Source organism: Cydia pomonella, unplaced genomic scaffold, assembly GCF_033807575.1.
Source record: "Cydia pomonella isolate Wapato2018A unplaced genomic scaffold, ilCydPomo1 PGA_scaffold_220, whole genome shotgun sequence".
Lineage (NCBI taxonomy): Eukaryota > Metazoa > Arthropoda > Insecta > Lepidoptera > Tortricidae > Cydia > Cydia pomonella.
Window position 1 is genome coordinate 1 of NW_026907860.1, and position 17,324 is coordinate 17,324.

Below are 17,324 nucleotides of genomic sequence, written 5' to 3' on the forward strand. Positions count from 1 at the left end.
GGTTATGGCCCCTGTCGCGAATGCCCTGGATCGTATCCAAGGAGAAGCTCAAGCATATCTCGGATCACTATTACCGACGATTGCAGCAACTGTCTATAAATTAAAAAATATTAAATCTAAGGGCCTAGTAAATTGCACAGCTTTAGCCAATGCCTTATTAAATGGCATAGAGAAAAGATTTGGACCACTCCTGAATGATGAACAGTGCCAACTTGCCGAGGCATTTCACCCAAAGTTCCGGTTGATATGGCTGGAAACGTATGACAGCAGTAGAGTGGATGCAGTAAGAAAGTGCATGGAAAAAAGGGTAGAAGATGCCTTACGGCAAGAAGCAGCGGAAAACTCGAAGGACAGAGATAGTTTAAGTGGCGGAGGGAGCAATGTGAGTAACAACGATGATGACGAGGAGGAAGACTTTTTCAATTCTGTCACTCAGTCTATAGAAAAACCAAAGAGCTCCAACTCTTTAAAGAATAAAGCGCAAAGTCTCGTTAAAATGTGGCTGGACATGAAATCAAAAGACTCGTTCAACGATGCTGCATTCCTCGGGGAACAAATATTCATAAATCTATTTATTAAATACAATACTGCTATACCCTCAAGCGCTGCAGTTGAACGTTTATTTTCCACGGGTAAAGACATTTTGACACCAAAAAGAGCCTCGCTTTCAGACGAGAACTTCAACATGTTAATGTTCATGAAGGGGAATATGCACCTTATGCCCGACGATTAAATTACACATTTGAATTATACAAGTATTTTGTTTTATTCATAACCTTTCTTTTAAGTTCACTAACGCAACGATATAAAAATGTAATTTTACACATATTAACGGATTAAAGATTAACGTTAACTTGCGTTAATTCTTCCGAAATGTAACGCTTTAACGTTTAACGAAGCTAACTTTTTTTGTAGCGGATTAACGATTAACGAAGTTAAATATTTGATTAACGGTGCCCAGCTTTGGTAACGTATGTTAAGCAGTCTTAGCATTGCGCCGCTATGAATAAAGTACATTCTTGTTGGGCTGTTAAGTAATTTTAACATTGCGCAGATAAGGTTAATATTAGAGAAAATGCAACATACATTAATTTTTATGTTTGTGTATATATATTTATATGTTTCTTATTTTTTTTTATATCGTAACATTATGCATACTGATTTTTGTTTGCTGCATGTGTTTTTTTCTGGTTTGTGGCTTCAGGGTAAAATAAAATGGGATTAAGTTAACAAAATCATGGCCCTAGTGCCTCTAAAATACGCCCCCTCTTCTGATTGCAGTAGTGAAGAAGAGAATGAAATCCATCCCACGTGTCCGCAAAAGGACGTCGACACTGGTAACCCTTCCGATGCGAGTTCAGAATCCAGATCCATACCTTCAGTCTCTCAAGAGATTGAGAGACTGAATTTACTTAATTCGGAAGATGTAACTGAGCACCTTCCCGTTCTCTCAGATGATGAAACTGAGCCTGCTGCATTATTTCAGAAGAAGAAACAGTACCTTTAACCCCTATTATTCGAAAAACATTCCCAGCATCCCCACAAGTTCCTCTGCCAACGCTCCATCTTTTCTATTATAGACTGGTGTGCTGTTTCTTCATCTGAGAGTTGTGTAGCAGGGTCAGTTTCATCGTCTGAGAGAACGAGAAGGTGCTCAGTTATATTGTCTGAATTAAGCAAATTCATTCCTCAAGAGAAGAAGGTATGGATCTGGGTTCTAAACTCACATCGAAAATGTTACCAGTAGTGTCGGCGTCCTTTTGCAGACACGTGGGATTAATTTTGTATCCAAATGCGATAGCGCCATGTACACTTATTCCAGTACGACAGAAAACTAAACTCAGACCTACGCAACAGCCAACCCGCGCTGTTATGAAATATAAATTTGTTCGGAAACCACTGACATACACCTGAAAAGCAACAAAATTTGACCATTAACGCTATCTTTGATGAAGCGGAACTTGTATTGCCGACTGAGTCCCAACTAAAGACTTTAAGCGATTTTTTCTGTCATTCTTCGGTTTTGATCATATACATTATTACGAAGATAGTTTGGGGCTCGAGGCAAAAGTTTTCATCGCTCTCTGTAAAACTAACAAGTCGCTCGCATCGCTCTCTGCAAAACCATATATTTCGACAACTTTTTCACGTCGCTAGAAGTGATTCGTCTCTGTGAACATGGCATATTTAGCCAAGAAAAGTTACCTACTGACAAACAGCTGTCGAAAAAGATAGGGGTACGAACTAGCAGCTAGTATGCCAAGCTAGTCGTTGTGAAGTGGCCAGATAATAAGGTGGTAATATTGGCGAGTTCTTTCATCGATTCCTGATGGAGGCCATGCGATGATACTCAAAAGTCGAAAAAGCCCGAATCAACGTAAACTACCCTCAGACCATAAGACAGTACAGTCCAACTCTTGTAGGTTGATTTAGCTGCTATCGGTCGAATTTCGAAACCAAGCGCTGGTATTTACCAGCGGTTAGTTTGGCTATGTTTTCTCAGGTCCTAGACATATATGTAAATAATGGCTGGTTGGTAGTGAATGGTTGTATCGCGACAAGCTGAAGCCGCTGAAAAGACTATGCCACTAAAGAAATTAAGATTAACAATGGTACAACTAGCAATGGAGCTTCTACAAAAAACAGGTCTAGGCCGTCTAATGCGATGTACCTGTCAGAAGGGCAACAGTTGTTCCACCTGTAGTTCAGTATGATAATAAAGGATACGGAAGATGTAGGTATTGCAAAACAGGAAACACTTACATTTAGTGCTCAAAACGCATGCCTAGTAGCAAAGATAAATTGTTTCTTCTCTTTTCATGTTGCTTAATAAAAAAAATTGTATGAAAAACTATAAATTTGTTATTTATTTATTATCTCTATACCATGCGCAATGTCAAGAATACTGGACATTGGTTGTCAATAGTCATATGTTGAAAGTTGGGCAACGCCAAGTATACTTAACATATGTTTTCTAGAAAATCATATACATAATATTTTTTTCATTATTTTTCTGTACCTTATATTATCCCTAATAACTCATTTAAGTACTTGAAACCAGAAAAAAATTGAAAAATTTTTTTGAGCGTTAAAGGGTTAACATGTTGCAAGGTGATAGACATTAATATTTTGAAAGGAGATGTTAGCCCGGATACAGTAGAAGCTATTAACGAATTACGGAGTAAAATTGAAAATATATATAATAAAATTCAATATTTTTGTACGAGCAGTCATATTGTAAAGTCAAACACCATGGAGAAATTCGACCTCAAAACTGCGGTCCACCTCTTACCTGCAATGACGGGAGAGGAAGATATTACAAAAAAGCTAATTGATTCTATCGAATTATACAAATCAATGTTAGATCAGGACAGTATTCCTAAGTTAGTTAATTTCGTACTTAAAACACGGTTATCCGAAAGTGCTAAATTGCGAATGGCACAATCATACACAAATTGCGAATCACTTATTTCAGACCTTAAAAATAATTTCCTGACCAAAAAGTCAAGCACAGCTATACACAGTAATTTGATGAAAATAAAGCAGCATTCACTTTCTATTGATGAATTTGGTACAAAAATTGAGCAATTATTTGTCGATTTAACGGTTTCTCAAGCTGACGGCGATCAAAATGCGTATAAGGTACTGAAAACCGTCAACGAAAAGTTGGCAGTAAAAAGGTTCACCGATGGGTTGCGGAACCCCAACTTAGGGCTCATACTCTCAGCTAGGAACCTTCCAACATTAAAGGACGCAATTCAGGCCGCAAAGGACGAGGAGATATCGTCCACAAGAGGTATCGACGAGCCTTCAATCTTCGTCAATCAAAGAGGTTTTCCAGGTCAATCGTACCACCCACGCGCAGGCCGTGGTTTTTACAGCCCGCGTAGGGGAATGACCAGCAATATGGACATGCGGTATTCGTACGACAAGAACCGGGCCTTGCGAGGTACGTACGCTCAGAATAATATTGGTTGCGGGTTAAGTAATCCGAGCCGAGGATTCTATAGAGGCAGATCCAGTTACTCATTTAACCGGGGGTATAGTAGGCAGCCAAATATATATGTAGCAGAGGAGCAGGAAACCCAACCTTCGACATCTAATAATGACAATCGGGAAACTCAAAATGCATCTGAAAACCCGAGTTACGATTTTTTTCGTCCCTAAATCGATATATGCATACAAATATGACAGCGCGCTAGAAGTAGTAATTGGAGAAGACACATTCCAACTATTAGCAGACACGGGCGCCGCCATATAGGCCGTGAAATACGAAACAGTTGTACGACTAAATCTTCCAATCCAAAACGAAGTCGTTTCTATAATCGGTATCGGCGGAGATCGTTATACAGAAGGTTTTGTATAACGATCCTAGTTCAGGCATATGTAAATCACCTTTCGCTGATAATAATTCTTAGTCTTTAAAAACAACCACTGTTCAATACTTTTTCAAATAATTATTTGTATTTGGAAGTGAAGGACGGACCGGTGTCGAAAATGTTTGAATTAGGAAGGGGATACCACCCGAAAGGGTATTCGTTAAACAACTAAGCCAGTTTAAGGTTTTTTTCTGGGAAGGGATGGACGGGTCCCTAGAATAAAAGCTTTAATATATCAAAATCATCTTACAAGGTCATTGCATGACTGCTGCCTCTTCTTCCTAGTTGGCGGCACGGGAGCTCGTGAACAGCTTGCCATTTCGCTTCCACTCTCCTGCTGCCTATTTGACGTGCACTTGGAACAGCTAGCCGTCTCGTTCTCTCGCGCCACACAGCCCGCTAGGGAGCCGCGGGGCGCGTTTGTCTCGCTCCTACACATAGGCCTGAGTCTGCAGCGATACGTCTCGTTTTCACATTGCGATACGCTGCTACTTGCTTCCGTCTCGCTCTGGCTCGTGAGATCGGTGTTTTGTCGCGTTCTAACACAACGTTCCAATTCCCGAATCCTTAATTTCTGCATTTTAATTTTGTCTTGTTGGTCTCTGAAAGAAAATAATCATAACTTAAAAGTGAGTGTTAAGCAGTGAGAGTTAGGATTATTAAGATTATGCAAGTCTAACTAAATACAGGTTCTATACGAACTCTGCCTATTTGTCATCGGAGTCGTTTTCTAGGTTTTCGGGGAACATCGATTTTACGGTACCTGGTCTGTTGTTTCTTCTCCCTCATCCACTGCCGGACGCCGGCAGTCACGCGCCGCGACTCTTCACACAGCCGTGCTCCTCTAGCGTGTGCCTCCTCCAGACACGCTTGTAGTTCTGACGTCGAGCGCTCCCGCTCCCTGGTAACAAACAAGCTTTTGAACTACGACACGAAACAGGCGAAGGACAAACAAAAGAAATAAGACCTGTTTCCCGCTTTGACCATTATTCAAAGCCAAGACTAAAAATCGATATGGCTGGGCCGCCGTGTAAGGTGAAGGTCAGTGTTGTGTACAATGTTTATTTATTAGATATGATATAAAACAGTCCCTCACTCCTCCTTAAGGCAAGCCTCTTCACTTTTGAAGATCGTGGCTGCTTCGGTAACGTTGAAATCAGCTTCTATTCTATAGTATCTAAGATGTTTAGCCACTCTAACGATGAAATTAATTACGCCAGTCACAAGTCATTTTGGCTAGGCCCCAGTATACTTATATAAATATGGTCAGTTACCTGCATCCGGCCTCTAGTTCCCTGCAGCGCCGCACGGCATGCTTCAGCCGCTGCTCCAGCTCTGAGATCCTGGCCTGACTCTCCAATACCAACTCCGACCGCGACTGAGCTACTTCCGATAATTTCTTCAACCCCTAAAAAAATCCATGGTTTTCAGAGGAAACTTTTTTCGATCGAACACAAACTGCAAGTTTATAATTTTCTTGTTAAGACACAAAGGTTCTCGCCCAAGATTTAAATAGGACCGTTATATGCTATAGCATCTACTCGTATCTACATTTCTACAATCATAGTAGGCAGAGACCGTACCTCTTGGACAAGCTTCTCAGAGTGCTCTAGGTTTTGATGAAGGCCCCTGATGGTGTCGTCCTTCGCGGTGCTCGTCTTCTGTGCCTCCACCAGTTCCGCTGTCTTATCATCCAGCAATACTGCAATAAACAAAGATATCGTTCTACACTCAAGAATGCGATTACGAAACAACATTACATATTTTAAAAATTAAAATTTTAACGTTTATTTCTTTTCAGTGGCGGATTTGCAGTGTCTGCCGCTCTAGGCCCCAGGCCCTGTAATAAGTACTAGCCGCCCCTTTCTCAGCGCACCCATCATAGAGGTAGACTGCCGAGTGCCGCCCCTAATTATCTCGCCGCTCTAGGCCCAGGCCTACTTGGCCTTAGGGTAAATCCGCCACTGTTTCTTTTGATTCTAATAGTGGCACCATGGCACTGCAAGCTGCAGTATACTGCAGTATACTCTTACAAATATTGAATATCACTAACTATGAGGCCGCAGGCGCGGGAATGAACCTGTTTTGGACGACAGCGGCGGCGGCTTTCCGTTTCCGCGCCGGCCGCCGGCCCGCTCGCGTCCAGTCCGCGGCCATATCGTATGCGACAACGAAGCGCTCATACCTTGTGCCTGTTGTAACTGCCTCTTGAGGGTCTCGCAAGCTTCGCCTCGTTCTTTACAAGTACTTTCCACCTCGGCCAGCTTCTTCACCGCTTCCTCAACCTGTATGTTAATGAATCGTAAAAGATTGTCTTATTAAACCTAAGATAATAAAAAAAATCATACATACAAAATTATATCCACAAGTTCTATGTAAAGTACAAAATATTGTTTAATGTAATACTGTTAAAACCTGCACCTTACCTCTCGTTCCTTTTCTTTCATTTGTTTTTCATATTGCTGACCTAGTATATGCCGCAAGGACTCGTCCAGCTCTTTATTTCTTTGTCTAACTTGGTCTAGTTCAGCCTAAAATAGCAATCGAAAATTATTAAATCACGGGATCAAAAATTTGTGTTGATATCAAAGTTATTTTATCCACAATGTTACCTCTAAAGTTCTGTTTCTTTCTTTCAACGACGAGTTTTCTTCCTCCAGGCCGCATGTACAATCAGTCTGTTAATAAAATAGATACTGCAATACATCATTTTAAAACAGGTGTATATTTTCTCTTCGTATGATTCTGTGTTTTATACATCAGATCACAGGTGCTAAGTGACAGTTCGTTTGGCCAGTACAGTCTAATATTCAACCTGCCTAAATTGCCCAACCGAACTCTGATTTTCGAACAAATTTTTGAAAATTGGTCAATCGAAGTGATCTTTTAGTATCAGGGATATAGAAACACAGTTTAGATGTTCTAAGTAGTCAGACACTCGGCAAGGACAATTTCACCAATCAAAAATCACACACAGCAGACAGACACACGAACATACAGTAAGCATGTGTTGCAGCTGCCGCAGCTGGTCCAGGATGTCTGCGAGCTCCTCCCCGACATCCGGACTCTCCGACCCTCGCTCCCACATGCCCTATAATAAAACAACTGATAGGAAATACTTTATTTCAATACTCATGCACAACACTATAACCCAAATGTACTACATAAAGGACATCAAGCGCCTACTAACACTTTCATAATGAAACTGTAAACAAAAATGAACATATTGATCATGCATACCTACCTCGAAAGAGCTAAGCGTTCATATGGGACTCAAGATTTAAAAGGGACTGAAACATGTTATAAATACATGAAATAACAATTAGACAATTTTTAGGTGGCTTGGTCGTACGAGGTTAGGTTAGGAGGTCAGTAGGTACATTACAAGGTCAATACAAGTATTTTTTATAAAAAAATATATGACAAATATTCCACATATGTATATGTTGTAATTATAGTGTTAGTATCACACCATTGGAAGCTAGAAGTCTGAAGCAGTACCGAATCGTTGTTAGAACTGTTCAAAAAGCTGGAAATCTCTGACTTGAGGCTCTCCACCTCCATTACCACGTCCTACAAACAGAACAAATTATACAAGAAATAAATAAATTATTTTCTATATAAACAGTAAACTGATGCAAATGTGAAAAGTTTACGATATAATTTATATTTCATAATATGATCATGACATGTTTCTTTAATTTTTGAGGTTGAAAACTGAACCCAGACGACACACGTTTTTGTCCGTCTGTTGCATTTTTTTGAGTTAAATCTCTTATTTCGTCTCTCCCAGAATGAATGTTATTTTTGTAACAGTTTTTGCTGTTTGTTGGAACCAACGCAGCTGGATCCTAACATGTGTTGGTGTGTAACAACTTTGCTTCAAGTATATTCTGTCCTATAGAACAGTGCATTTACCTGGCATTGTTCGATGGACCTCTTCTGCGTGTTGATAATGTTATGTAGCTTCGTAATGTTGTCCGTCTTGGCCTTCTCCATCAACCGGACGTCCAAATAGGACTTTCTGAGCATGTCTATTAGCTCTTCTTGCTTGGCCGCCTAAAAGAACAGGAAAAAATTGATCACAATTTTGTGATTTATTGGAAATTTGTTATTTTTACAAGAAAATAATCATTATAAATATGGTTTCGTAAATACGTAGTTTATTTCTGATATTGCGTTTGAATTAATTGTTTTTTTTTTCTATAAGTAGTCCGTTTTATAAGTTTAGTATTTTTCTAACCCTTAAAAGGTTATTAACCTTTTCTCCCGAAATGCTAGGTTTCTATGATATTTAATATTGCGGTACAAACAGCAACATTTTTAACTGCCCATCGGTGGACCTTATGCCTTTTGTAATAAGGTTCACCGATGGACAGTTAACAGTGTGGGCGAAAGTATGTAAACGACACTATAATTCAGTGCATAGTTACTCAGATTTAATTATGGAGGGAAAAAGTTACCACTACTTATGAGATTATAAAATTTCTAATCTGATTAAAAAACAGGGTACCTATAATATTCGTTTATCCGTTGTCCGTTGTTTCGCTATCATCTGTTAATTGTAAAGTGAATGAGAGCAAGATCCATTAACCCCGTTTATTGTACGTATTATGATTCTATTTTTTATTTCAAAATGTAATATTTGTTGTTTTCGGGTACGGTTGATCAGCAACATGTAAGTGTTTTGGTGTAACTGTTATTGGCAATAAGACTCACTTCGTAAAAACATTCGCGGTACAGCTCAGTGACGACCGCCAGGTTGTCTTCCAGGGTCCCCACCAGCCGCCTCTGCCCTTCCACTTCCTACAACACCACTCACATCACAAACACCATGTACGACATCTTGAACTGTTTTAGTTTATTAGTTTACTTTTGATGTTTAATGTGTTTTTATTATATTATATGTTGTAAACATTTTACTCTATAGTTTATTTAATCAGATTTTTATTGGGTTTTCACTTATTTTCATTCATTTTATATATAGAAAACAATATATATTATAAATAGGTTAAGTCTCTACATAAGTTAATGTACACACGATTAATCGACGAAATTGCCAAACTCAGAGCTCTACGTAAGGTTGTGTGTAACTGTAATATCCACCTGGATTTCAGTCCCTTACAAAGGACAAATAAAAAAGAATACAAGTGATTTTAAAAACGAAACAAAACCCTCTGAGATCCAGGAAGAGGAAGATTTAACGATAAAAATGTCTGACCTTAATTTCGGCGCCGATGCTGACGTCGCTCTTCTCAACTCGGCAGCTCTCTGCGAACTGCCGCAGCTGGGTCAACTAAAATCATTTTTGTCAGATTAACCACCGATACCGAGCCGAGAAAGAGTATTTGTAAAAATTGAGTCAAATTTGTGTGTGGTGGTGCAAGAAAATGTTTATTTCGGTCTTATTTGCCTATTATAAAATAAACGAAGATGAATCAAATCAATTAAAAAAACTAAAACGAATGAAAAACATCTAAAATATAGTCAAAAATCCAGACCTCTTGCGCCTTATGGTCCAACTCCTGCCGTAGTTCGCTCGCCCGCTTGGTCAACTCGGCGATGCGGCCTTCCGCGACGCCCAGACTCGAGCCTTGCACGCGTATCGTCTCCTCCTTGTTCTCCAACTACACGGAACAACTATTAATTAGAGGAGCACTCAGCCAAGTTTTATGCCAAATGCTACGTCAAGAATGGCGCTCATGCATCATCTCTGACAACCTGCAGTCTCTGCAATGACTTGGCTTGTTTGGAGTCTAATAATGACAAGGTTTATTGGAAAGGCTTACAAAGTGTACCTATTTACAAAGTTTGTTCATAGATTTAGCCTTCTGAAGAGGAGTCTTTTGAAAAGGACACATACCAACATTTTATTTTAACTTTTATTTCATAAATAAGGTTTTAAATTTAAATACCAAACAAAACCCAAAAGGGTTTTAAGACAAAGTTTTAAAATTATAAAGTAAAGAACTGAGTTGCACAAAAACACACCTTTAGATGGGTGTAACCGTTTCTTGTCGGGATGGATTTTATAAATGACATCCGGCTGTCGAGAAGTAACTTTCTTTCCCAATTTAAAATACTTAGAAGTGTTTATATGAGTTGTCAATGATTTCCGTGATATTATTTCTTTGTTTAAGGAACATAAGTAAAGTGTTTAGGTACAGCTAATAACTTTTTGGAAAACCATCAATTTTTGGGTTATTTTTGCTCAGAATCACGATGACTATTGCTTTAAAAAGTAAAGTATATATAAGCCTCGGATTATATCTTACTATGGTATGATTTATGATAACATTGCCTTGCTCACTGCGGGGCATACCCCGCCCGTAGCGGCAAAGTGTAAACGGGGTATCGTATTAAAGCCCAGAGGGCCTACCGCGAACCACGTTCGACGTGTTGTCTCCCTATCACACCTACGTACGAATTTACAAGTGCGACTGAGAGGCAACACGTCGAACGTGGTTCGCGGTAGGCCCTAAGGGCTATAACCGCGAAAATCGAAGTTCGTCAATTGCGGGCATTTTCTCTTTTACTCTAATTACGTCTTATTGAAAGTAAAAGAGGAAGATCCCCGCAATTTGCGAATATCGGTTTTCGCGGTAGGCCCCCTGACACTCGCGACGCGTTTATTTATTCGGCACGATTACGTACACTATACACACAATACTCACAATCTGCAGCGTGGCGATGAGCTTGTCGCGGTAGTAGCGCTCGCAGGCGCCCGCGCAGCTCGACCCGCCGCCGCTGTCCTGCAGCCGAGGGGGTAACGGTCACTCCGTGCTCACTCACAGGCTATCCGCATTATCAAGCGTTTACCTACTACGCGCGAAATTATACATACTATACGTGCAAGGTGCAGTGTGCAGTCTGGCAAACCAATTTTGTGTGGAAAAAAGTGGTAAAATTAAAAAACATAGACGCGGAATTTTAATCTCTCATACAAAATTTGGATTGCGCATAGGTTACCTACTGAAGTATTAAGACAGTAGATATTATTATATTATGACCAAAATACGCAAAAAAATGCATTTGCCGAAGCCTATATATTTTCAGTAGGTAATGGGCAAAATATGTAACAGCGCTTTACTACAAATACAAATAATTTACTTATTTGTAACGCCAAGTTACATGTGTCACTAGGCGACGGGTTTCTTTTTTGAGAAATAAGAAACAATACGATACCTAAACAATTAGCAAAATACAAAATTAACATCAACGAGAACTTTGTTTTTAGGGTTCCGTACCAAAAAGGTACAAAAGGAACCCTTATGGTGCGACTCTGTCCGTCCGTCCGTCCGTCTGTCACATCGCTAAATATCTCGAGAACCACTTAAGCTATCGATTTGAAGTTTGGAATTTATGAAAAACACTAACCCAGACACATTAAAAGTATATTTTTTAAATTTATTTTTTATTAAAAATGGAAAATGCCCAATATAAAGAAGAGGCAAAACTTCAAAGTCTAATAACTAGGTCAAGTGGGGTATCAATTGAAAGAACTCAAATTGTACATTCCAAAACATTTTTTCATAGAGAAAAAAAAGGAAAATGTGAAAATAAATACCGTCCCCCCAATCGCTTACCTATCTCCGAAGTTTAGCGACGAAAAATTATGAATTTTTTACATAATATTAACATTAACTATAAATTTTACAGGAAGAATATAATCAGACCTCTATCTTGGTAACTTTTTTTTTAATTAACAAAAAACCTTTCTGATTTCAGTTTGCAATTTATCCAACTAGGTGCGTTTATTACATCAAAAATTTCTATGAGATTACATAAATACACGTTTTTTCAAATAAAAGATCAATTTTTGAAATCGGTCCACATGATAAAGAATTATCCTAGAAAAACCAACATACGTGCATCGCGCAAATTAGTTAGACAATTTGCCGATAGATGGCGCTGTGTACATTAATACTTAGTATAGGTACTTCTGTTGAAAAGTCTTTCGCCTTTATAGTTACACGAGATAATTCAAAGTTTGCACGGAACCCTCGGTGCGCGAGTATAACGAACTCGCTCTTGACCGGTTTTTGTAATAGAACTTTTACATACATAGTATAAATATACGAAAGGAAGTTTTAAAGAATAATTAATGTTAATGTAAATTGAACTCAAGATCTTAAATATAACAATACAATTTTATAAACTACTTGTTGTACGTAGATATTTGATTTTAATTATTTAATGAAATGAGGTATGCAATTCATGTCTACAAAAAGAACTTGTCGTATCTCTATTAAATAGTAAATTATACCAGAAAATATATTCCTTAATAAGTTGCACTGCACTCACTTTAGTAAAATCACTATTGTCTGAATCCACACACACCAGCCCATTGAACATCATCGTCATCATCACAACAATCAACATAAACACGCACACGCACTCATCACACGTCACACACCACACACGCCGTCCGCGAACGCACTGCCGAGCCCACGAGCACCTCCACTCAAAACAACGCAAACTTTACTTTAGAACCAAACTCAACGTCACTTTAAAACCGTTACATGTGAAAACTCTAGAGCTGAAAACGCAAGCGGATATATTCTAAATTCAAACGTAGCACTCGCCTTTAGATCCTGAATTTCAACCGTCTTTTGTTTCCAGGCAGTTCCAATTCGGTTTAATTTTGGAACGCCGCCGCGAGCGCATCTAACTGCAGCGGTAACTTTGCGCGTATTTCTGTAGCTCTGTAAATAGGCATTTGGTGGCGGAAGCGGCCCGGCTGCGGCCCGACTCGAGTAAAATCGTGACCTAATTGGCTACGGCTTGGCCAGGATACCTAGTTTCGTTCTGGGAATCGGATGAGTCACGTTTGATTACGTGCCTGTCGAACTAGCAAGCTGTGGATGTCTTGAGTCTTGATGGATTTCGGGCAGACTGTCAGTGACTCAATGCATGTATTTTAATTTTAACTAAGTAGGCTTACTAGTATATAAAGTTAGACCATGCTAAGTCGGCAACAAGTCTGATAGCCCAGATGGTGCAATTGTTTTAAACATCATAAATGTCACAATCTCATAGAAGTTTGACGTTTAAAATAACACTTGCACCGTCTGGGCTATCAAAATCGCTGCCAACTTACCTTGGTCTAACTCTAGTAGTTTTACATATCTTTGTTACCAGTAATATCAATTGAAAAAATAACCAGAACATATAAAGATACACAGGAGCGGCGATGAAAGTGCCCTTATCTTTCCCCTGTAACTTGCATACCATAGAAACAAAAACGAAATAAAATCTTAGTAACTATTTTGTAAACCACAAGTCAAAGTCGAAAATGCATTTACGTGTTTTTGTATGCTGAATATTCATATGATTGTATGTCTCTTAAATATACCTTTTACCTAACTAAGCATTACTACTAATTTATAAATAGTTTATAAATATTCTCATTAATGAAACGAGTATACTCATATCTTCAAGTACCTGTTTAAATTAGGTGTTGAATAATAAACAGGATAAACACATACATTCCATTCCTGTCAAAATATATGCGCTCGTCGAAAGTAAATGTAAAGCCACTAACTATTTATAACTGTTCTATTCCACGTCAAAATATCGTTAAATGTCCGACCATTTCTAAGCCTTATGTCAACGAGATAAAGTCCACGGTCGAATGTGTTGCTGCTAGAACATCAAAGGGATGAGAGGCACGGACCCTGACGCATCGTAGCAGAAACTCCGTTATTAGAACTACTCGAGACGAATCATAATTAACGGACAGTTCAAACTGGACTGTACACATCCAAGATGTTGGTTATAATTATAAAGAAAAGCTCTTAGGTACATCAAAGGAGTTGTAATTTAGTCCGATATTGCAAACAGTGCCTTTCTTGGGGCGACGGTGGAGAAAGTAACAAGTACTTGATTTAGGAGTTTTGAAAGAAAACGATTTATATTCAGTGGTTACGTCACACCCAGGATGTGTGTGTATGTGAGAATATGTTTTTGTATTTGACATAATATATGCGTTTTACAAAACATTAAAGAATTTAAATCTCGAATCTTACAGTACGGCTTAATACATTCACTGCCACACGACACGCTAGGTGTGTGCGTTTTGTATTGTAAATGGGGCGCCCGAAAGAGTTAACTGATAATATTTTTTAACTGATAACGGTTTTAACCTAACGAGGGCCAGAAGGAGCCTATCCCCGGGGCGGCGGCAAGGACTGCAACAAGCACAATCTCGTGTAAATGTTGGGCAGCTAAACACTTCATCAGGCCTGATATCGGACCCGAATTCGGGCCCGAACAAAAGTATTTTTCCGTTTCACCAAATATCAGCACATCGTTGACAATATTTGAAATGTAAAAATTAGTTCATATGCAAAAATATCAAACTATATAAAAATATAAAAGAAAGTATTTTTTACATTTGAAATATTGTTAAAGATGTGCTTCATGTGCTGATATTTCGTGAAACTAAAAACGATTATCAGGCCCGATATCGGGAAGTATGGATGTAATTGTCGGTTAAGATACGCCTTAAAGTACGGGGGGGCCTACCGCGAAAACCGGAATTCGCAAATTGCGGGAATCTTTCTCTTTTACTCTCACTAAGACGTAATCAGAGTGACTGAGAAAAATGGGCCCTATACAAATATACACAGTACACACCCTTTTCGACGACTCATATAAGAACCCTGCCCATAGTCCCTTCGTAACACATTTTTAACGATGTCAAATAGCCAAGAACGTCAAAGAATTTGAAAACGCGGAAGAAAAACTGTCGAAATGGTCGTGGAAGACATCCTGTGCATTCATTAGTGTTTGGTAACAACGCGCGTGTCGCGGCTTCCGCCGCGTTTCGACACGCCGACCATTAGGGAGATGGCGCAAGCCATGAAAAATAGTGCCGACAGAACAATGCTCAAAGGATTTTATTTTTTAATAACAAATTACAAACTAAAAGTATTAATTACTTAGTATAACAACAAAATATTTCGTATATTCATCATTACGTATAACGTTTATTTCGTGTATACTACATTTGATATAACACTTGTTTATTATAACAAACAAAGAATTAATCAAATACTTGAGCGAAAACAAGAAGGAAGATGAATTTCTGCGCGCAATGACTTCTAATTTAAGTTAAAAATGATATTGCAAAGATTAATGAAAAAAAAAAAAATTAATTGTGTACATTGCGTTTTGTTTTACTATCTTAAACTTATTTATATCATTTCCTGTAGGGGTCACAGTTCTAACTTAACCTAACCTATTTTTCTGATAGCAATCCGTTTGTTTAGGGGTCACAGTAAAGTTATAACCTACCCAATTTTTCTGGTATTAAATTCGGAATTATATATCTAATACATTATATAAAAAATTGTTATTCTCACTGTGCTTTAGATGAAATTAGCGTTATACCATTTGATTATTATTAGAAATAAGCAGTATAATCAAAGAACGTTATAATAAATGTTATTCGATATAATGAACATTATAAGAAACAATAATTATACATACTGTGAATAGTGTGAATTTATCATTTGTTGTTATGTCAAACAATAATTATATCAAATGAGCGTTATTGCAACTAATTGTATATAAAAAAAATATAGCGATCGATGCGCACCCATATTTTCTCATCTGTTATTTATTAGTGATAAGAATTGAAAATGATAGACAATATTCACATTGACCATGTTAGTCGGATTTGTAGAAAATTTCAAGGAGTACTGTTATGTATTAACCACGCGCCCCTCCCCTTCATCGACATCAACTTCTCCACATTCTACTAAGATGCTACTATTGGGAAAGCTTTGCTCCTAAGTGTAGATACTAAAAAGTTTTTGGCTTACAGACGAGTATGTATGCAAATTTTGAGCTTCATGGGAAACCGGGAAGTGCGTCAAATTTAACTTGCAAGATTTGTCCCATACATACTACATGTTTTTTTTTTTTGATTTTTACAATAACAGGGTAGATGTCTCTTTTTAAGTATTCAGAGATACTTGTGATAAGAGACACCGCTCTTCCGCAGTAAAGTATCTTAACTAACAAAGGCGATACAGATTAACTTAAAAAACAGAAAATTATACTACATGATGAGTTGAGTAGAAAATAGAAAAGAAAATTAATAAATTTACAGGGTAAAGATGCCAGGTTTCCAGTTCACTTAAGAGGGGAGTAGGGGGGGGGGGGGGTGTATGTGTGTGTGCGCGTGCGCGTGTGCGTGTATGTATGCGTGTGTGAGTGTGCATGTGCGTGTGTGTGTGTGTGTGTGTGTGTGTCTGGGAGTACGCGCGCGTGTCCGTGTGTATGGGAGAGTATCTGAAATGTCTGTAAATAATATTATCTATGATAGCAAATAGTGTATATAATAAAAAGCAACAGGATTTATCATATTACACAGAGTTTGATTTTATGATTAATGTATGGTATCTCACTTATGTTAAGAGATCTTCAATTTCGAGATAGCTTTTATCTTTAAGCCAATTGATTAGCATTGTCTTACACTCTTTGAGCCTCACAGGGTAGATGTTAATATTTTTATTTACCATATTATATAATCTTGTAGATTGAGCAGTAAACTGTCTTTTTGCATATGCTGTGTTGGTGATAACTACGGGAATTACATTAGGTTTTCTACGTGAAGTGATAGGGTCATTTTTGTACATGGTATTTTTATGTTTCTTTAGTATGACATTTAACACGTAAAGTTTTCTTACTGTCAGTAAGTCACACATTTGATAAAGGGAAGGAAGGAAGGGAGGGATTGATGAAGGGATACTGACAGGGTAAGTTCAATAAAAGCTTGTAAAAACGTCACACTCGGAAAAATATCATTAAATCCTCAAGTGAAAATATAGTTATTTAAAATATAAAATATAGTTTCCTCATGTTGGTGTGGTGAAAAATTTTGTTTCACTCGAAGGCAAAGTTTGTTTAACCCTCGTGCCAATGCGCTCGCTACGC

The 17,324-nt window shown here is 38.3% G+C and overlaps 1 protein-coding gene across 3 annotated transcripts; it reads right to left on the bottom strand.

The window, feature by feature from the left end:
• Positions 1–4,541: 4,541 nt before the first annotated feature.
• On the bottom strand, positions 4,542–13,435 carry LOC133533927 (cingulin-like protein 1). Of its 3 annotated transcripts, XM_061873015.1 has the most exons (15): positions 12,684–13,433; positions 11,054–11,131; positions 9,881–10,006; positions 9,601–9,675; positions 9,099–9,185; positions 8,298–8,438; positions 7,881–7,952; positions 7,378–7,470; positions 6,992–7,057; positions 6,806–6,910; positions 6,565–6,664; positions 5,963–6,081; positions 5,654–5,787; positions 5,143–5,280; positions 4,542–4,981 (listed from the first exon to the last, which is right to left on the bottom strand). In XM_061873015.1, the coding sequence occupies exons 1-15, from the start codon at positions 12,759–12,761 to the stop codon at positions 4,621–4,623; spliced, it is 1,773 nt and encodes a 590-aa protein (XP_061728999.1). In that variant the 5' UTR covers positions 12,762–13,433; the 3' UTR covers positions 4,542–4,620. The 3 variants fall into 3 exon arrangements, with proteins under 3 accessions (XP_061728999.1, XP_061729000.1, XP_061729001.1); XM_061873016.1 differs by lacking the exon at positions 9,099–9,185 and having other exon boundaries at positions 12,684–13,435; XM_061873017.1 differs by lacking the exon at positions 7,378–7,470 and having other exon boundaries at positions 4,543–4,981; positions 12,684–13,432.
• Positions 13,436–17,324: the final 3,889 nt, after the last annotated feature.